At 35.9% G+C, this 5,819-nt stretch overlaps 1 protein-coding gene across 1 annotated transcript; it reads right to left on the reverse strand.

Moving 5' to 3' along the window:
* Window positions 1-744: 744 nt before the first annotated feature.
* On the reverse strand, window positions 745-5,054 carry LOC140808034 (putative U-box domain-containing protein 42). The gene is made up of 4 exons (XM_073165029.1): window positions 4,821-5,054; window positions 3,314-4,504; window positions 2,916-3,222; window positions 745-2,527 (listed from the first exon to the last, which is right to left on the reverse strand). Exons 1-4 carry the CDS (start codon window positions 4,854-4,856, stop codon window positions 930-932), a joined length of 3,132 nt encoding a protein of 1,043 aa, XP_073021130.1. The 5' UTR covers window positions 4,857-5,054; the 3' UTR covers window positions 745-929.
* Window positions 5,055-5,819: the final 765 nt, after the last annotated feature.

The raw sequence follows: 5,819 nt of genomic DNA on the forward strand, positions 1-5,819 counted from the left end.
CGCTAAATTTCCGTCCCTCTTACGTGGCTCCACCTGTGCAGCGTCCGCGCTTACGAAACGCGGACCCTGCTCCACGTGAGCTGCGTCCGCGCTCCATAAGCGCGGATTACATTAGTTTTGAAAGAGTTTTTTTTTTTTAAATTAGTTTTGAAATTAATTTTAAAATTTAAATTATTTTTAAAAAAAACCCTCATTCTTCAATGAGCTTGTCTGCTGCTACTGAATAATCTGATCTTTTGCTGGTTGTTGTGGCAATGATCTTATTTGTTAATATTCCATAAGTGTGAAGTTGTAATTATGTATGTTTATCATTTCTTGATGATTTTACTTGAAAAGACACTGAAACAAAATAATATAATGGCAACACAGAACTAACTCACTAGCTTTTTCAAATGATTATGTAAAAGCATAATCTGCTCAATATATCTTAAAAAATAAGAAGATGTAACCTGATCTTAAATTTATTACATCTGCCATTTTTTACTTTTAATTTAATTTTTCTTGAGGGTGAACCCATGAGAATCAGGAATTCAGTGTCTTTTAATTCAAGAATGCATAACAAAATCTTCATATTAACTTAAAAGTTAGTCCAAGTTTAGGTAGATCGTCTCAATATAAATATATACAGGGCAGGAATGAGAGGTGAAATTTGCATATAAAAGAAAAAACTATAAATAAGATATGAATATTTTTCATTTCAGGTGGCACCAATACTCATGACATAACCAAGAATTATCAAGAGAATTCCATTCAAGTTCATTTACAAGCGGAGATTATCATTAAGGAAGTCAAAAATGAAAAAAACAAATTTACAAGTAAATGCAATCCTCAAGATTGCAGAGTGATAGCCAGAAGTTCAAAGCAGAAAAACTTCAAAAAAAAATTACAGAAGACAGAAATAATAACAATCTTTAGCAAGAGAACTTTTTTCACATAGTAAAGGTCACTGTATTGGCTAAATTTGGAATCCTATTTAAATGCCTTAAAATCTTTTCAGCCATTTGTCTTGTGCGGTCATCACCGTGGTGGAATGCACTAACCAATGTAGCAGGAAAAAGCCTGTCCTGTGAAATGTTCGAAACTGACTCCTCCCCGCCTCGGATCAAGAATTTCTCAATCATCCAGAATGCCTTCTGCCACAAAACTTCTTCTTTGTGCTCCTTCACCACATTCAACACATGATGGATGGCTCGTTTCTCGGACAAGAAGCTTATACTTTGATCCACGTTTACTCTGTCATCCAACAATGTGGATAAAGCTGATAAAGCCGCTTCAATTACGCTCACGTTTTCATGGTCCAAACAGGCCAACAATTGGTCTACAGCCTCAGCATCAAGCAAGCAGAAGGTCTCTTGTGAGGAACAAACCCCTCTATGAACAGGACACAATGAGAATTCTTCTCCTTTGGACCGCTTGATTGAGATACATTTGCGAAAGAACACAATTTTCAAGAACTTGGTGGTCTTCTTTTGGGGTGGCCTTGATAGACTGATTGATTGTGTTGATAGATTCTCCAATCCTATTGCAGATTGCCTCTGAACCTCATCTGAGAATGATCTTGTTAATAGTTCGGCAAAAACAGATGCAAAATTGTACGTTCTCGCTGTAAACAAGATCTGATGGTCGTATAATGTTGTGGTCAATCTGACAAGAATGCCTACAATTCCTTCAAAGTAACTTCCTGCATGCCTGCTTGATCTTGTGCCGGCCGTTTGTATCTGATTGATACTTTTCGTGATTACTGGAATGACGTTATTGTTGACTAAAGCTAGATTGAGTGTCAGGTTTTGATGTGGAAGCTTTGCGAGGAAATTGGCTGAAACAGCATGCTTTTCCGTGATTCTTGTAATTTCATCAGGATTTGGGATAAGACTCTCCGGTTGGCCTCGTGTTTTGCAGAGTCGGTCCAATAATGTGTGCCCCATGAAGCTTGACAATATGATAAGCAGTTTGATTGATGCAATCCCGATTTCCTCATTCGGGTTATTTATGAGTTCGATTAAATTGTAACTAGCCTCCGATTCCTTGATCACAGAAACAACAGTACTTGATGCTTTAGGGAACTTGATCAAGCATAGCACAATACGGATGAGGTTTATATTCAGCTCATCTGGGGTTGAGTTCTTGATTCCAATAATGATGTTGTATAATATGTAGTCTGAAGCCATCGTGTGGCCATACTTGTTGACCTGAAAACTTTCAACATCAAGTCCTGATTCGAGTATATTAGCCAGTATTTCAGTTGCCTCTGCTTTTGAATTCATTGGTTCGTTATGAATTGTGCGGGTGAACATCTCATCAACCATGGTCTGCATTATTCCGGCATCAACAAGAATTGCTGCATTTGGATGGTAACATGATATCTGTTTTAAGGCCTTGAATGATGCATTTCTGCTCAGATAGTTTCCATTTTGTACCATTTGAATTAGAGCTGGTGAGGCCCTTTCTGCAACGATTTTTTTGCTGTCGGGTCCAAGAACGATTTCGCCAAGATAATTTGCCATCTTTATTCTCATCTCTTCGCTACCTGTCATTTAACTTTGATTGTTATTGCCGTATTCAGGTTGTGTTAGAGCAGAAACATGCAACAATATATTAAAATTCGATAATTTTTTTTTATCAAAACAAGTGCATGAGTTCTTCATCAGGAGCTATATTTTTCCCCGCGCTTTTTTCTCGACTGCATGCTGCTGAACATTTAAGACGTGATACTTGGGCTTCACTTCATTTCAAAATATTTGAGTGGCATATTTAACACAAGATATTACTTTAGTGTAGCTGCAAATGTTCGATTCAAACTAAAAAACAATTAAATATTTCACAAGAAACTTGCACCCTGTCTAGAGAACGATTACTTGGATTTTCTTGCAGGAAGTGACAGCTAAATTATTTCATCGAAGAAATTTTTATGGTACCTTCAAAAAGATGAGTAAGCAGTGGTTCCCAGTATCCATTTTCTGCCATGAGCTTGATGTTATTCGGAAGTATCTCCAAATTCTTCAAGATTTCATAGGCCTTTTCTGAAGTGAAATCATCTGACTGCCTGTATTTTGCCGTGATCAGCATAAGAATTCCCCCTGCAACTGTCCCAATCTCGCCACACAGAAACCGAGACGTCGACAGCTCAACCAAGACCAACACTGCCGCGTGCCTGATAGGTTTGTGACCGCTGGACAGCATCTTTATAATAGTTGAAACATCAACAGTCTTGGCTATAACATCCTGCATTACATAACATAACATCCCAATACATAACTATGTATACTATCAGATTTTAGAAACAAGAAACAAACAAATAGACATAAATAATCACCTTTCCATCTTCATCATCTTCAGCCAATTGTCTCAACAGTTCAAGTGTCTCACATCTCACACTTCTGTTTCTGTACTGCAGAAAATTACCAAGTAACGGTATAATTCCGATGTTACGAACCTGTACCTTATTATAAGCCTTAGTCTTGCAGACAATTTGCAGATCATTAATCGCTTCCAGCACCATATTGTCTGAACTGGCCAAAGATAGGGCTGCTCGAGCCACCTTGATTCTCGCCGCTTCATTTCTTTCCTTCCATTCATCGATAGTCGCCTTTAGAGCTGCATTTGTACTCAAGTTTTTGGTCTTCAACTTCTGACCAGATTTGGGGCAGAAAATTTCCTCCGAGTCCTCTTTTTTGTCAAGCCACTCGGTGATCTCATTTCTCTCGTACGTCACCCCACTGTCTAAGGTAACAGGATCTTCCATGACCTTTTTCGACAGAGGACAGAAAAACGTGTCATACAACGGTTCCATGTGAGCAAACTGTGGCAAAGACATTAGTGATGATCCAGCACTCCAACTTTTGGAGATATTTCTGTTTGCCATTGGAGAGCTCTCTGTAGTATCAGACACATACGTCTGGGATGTGTCTGGAAACTGAATATTAGCAGCAGAAACCTCGACATCGACGGAATAAAGATCCTCATCAACCTGATTCCTTACACCCCTCTTTAAATCCCCTGTGCTCAATACGTGAAGTTTCTGTTTCATCTCCGAGTTTTCACCCAACCTACCCAAAAACGATGCATATTTCATCTCCTCGGAAAGTGCCTTAGCCGCCCTCTCGACATAATCTTGATTCCCATATGTTGATGAAGGTAGGATACTTAGATTTTCCCCTATGTTCCTCACAACACCTTCAATTTGCTGCACAACGTTCTGAACATCAGAAACAACTATTTTTTGTGCATTCTTCTCTACTTGCGTCGTGATGCTTTTCGCCGAGTCGACTCTTTTTGACAATGATTGCAAGATTTCGATTGCATCTGTTGGCGTATTCCTGTTTATCTGCAGCTCCTTTACCACCACAGATGCTCGGTAAAAATAACAACTGATTTCGATAAAGATCTCCTTCTCTATTTCTATGCATAAAATTGACTTCAAAATCTCTGAAATAGCTCTTAATAGAGCCCCACCAAGACTGCCATTCGAGTTTATTTCTTCCCTTGAATGTGACTCGTAAGAATTCTTGTATCAAACAAACATGAAAAGCTCGAAAAAATTAGAAAGAGAACAATTTAAAGCAGTAAAAACCACAAGAACACCATTTCCTCACTGTCTGAAGCTTCTGATAGATTATTCTTTCGAAGAAAATTTATCCATGTGATGTTTGAAATTTAAACACAGCACACAATTCCCATTTAGATTTTCTTCCATTTCAGCATCATAACAATACAATTACAAAAACTTAGCATTATCCTCATTTTTTGCATGAAAAATCTTGAAAACGAAAACTAAAGAAATCTAGAGGTAAAATTTCTTGGAACCAAGAGTTAATTCATACCTTGGACCAGTTGGTGCCGTTGTCTGAGATATTCATTGATGCAGTACAGAGAAACTCAACTAAGAGATCGTGCAAAAATGCTCCCTCATTTGCAGTTCAAGACGACGTTTCCGTGGTTGACCCTTGAACTAGTCTCCTCAAATTCTTTCGATATCACATCGTTTTCCGACAGAAAATTACTCGTAATTTGGCCACAAATTTGCAGCTTTCTTAATGGGATTTGTTTGAAATATGTTTTGATTTGTTGATGTTGATATTTTTAAGGGAACAAAGAATCGTTGACATGGACTTTGTCAGCTCTAGAGGTGTGTTCGACTAATAATTGGAAAATTATATATATTTTTGTCTTGATTTATACGTTTTTAATTTTTTTTTTTGGTGTTATTGATAAATTTACAATCTTAGTGTATTAGTTTATGTTTTTTTATTTTATATTTATCGTAATGATGACATGATATCTTGAATGAAAAATATCAAAATCGAAAAAATAAAAGCCATTATATATATAAATTATAAATTGATCGATAATATTTAATTTTCCTCCAAAGATAAGAAAATTTGTACCTTGTACATTTTACAGGGACTAAATATTAGATACACCTTGCAGTAATCAAATTATAGCATAGGTATTGCAATAGATTATATGTTTTAAACAATATTTTATTTTTAGATTATGCTATAGGGTTTTGTTAAAAATTCGGTAATAATAAGTACTATAAAATAATTAAGTTATAATAACTTTTATAATGTTTATTTGCACTCTTAATTCTTATTATATACAATAATATAAGATTTAATAGGTCATTTGTGTAATGTATTTACAGAAACACACGTTTTGTATATAAAAAATAATGAATATGATAATTGATTAATATTTAATATATAGCAAGAATGCTTTAAAGAACCAAACAATACTTGATAAAGAATATTTTTACGGATATATATACATGAGTTATTGTTTGTTGTTATACCGTTAAGTATGTAATAATTGTCTTTATT

This window comes from Primulina eburnea, chromosome 12, assembly GCF_022965805.1.
Source record: "Primulina eburnea isolate SZY01 chromosome 12, ASM2296580v1, whole genome shotgun sequence".
Classification (NCBI taxonomy): Eukaryota; Viridiplantae; Streptophyta; class Magnoliopsida; order Lamiales; family Gesneriaceae; genus Primulina; species Primulina eburnea.

Excerpts from the sequence above, each read along its gene's own strand:
- LOC140808034 (XM_073165029.1), bottom strand. The coding sequence starts at position 4,856 with ATGAATATCTCAGACAACGGCACCAACTGGTCCAAG. Across the intron at positions 4,505-4,820 it reads ACGGCACCAACTGGTCCAAG|AATTCTTACGAGTCACATTC; the intron begins GTATGAATTAAC and ends GTTTGATACAAG. Across the intron at positions 2,528-2,915 it reads GCTTACTCATCTTTTTGAAG|GTAGCGAAGAGATGAGAATA; the intron begins GTACCATAAAAA and ends GTTAAATGACAG.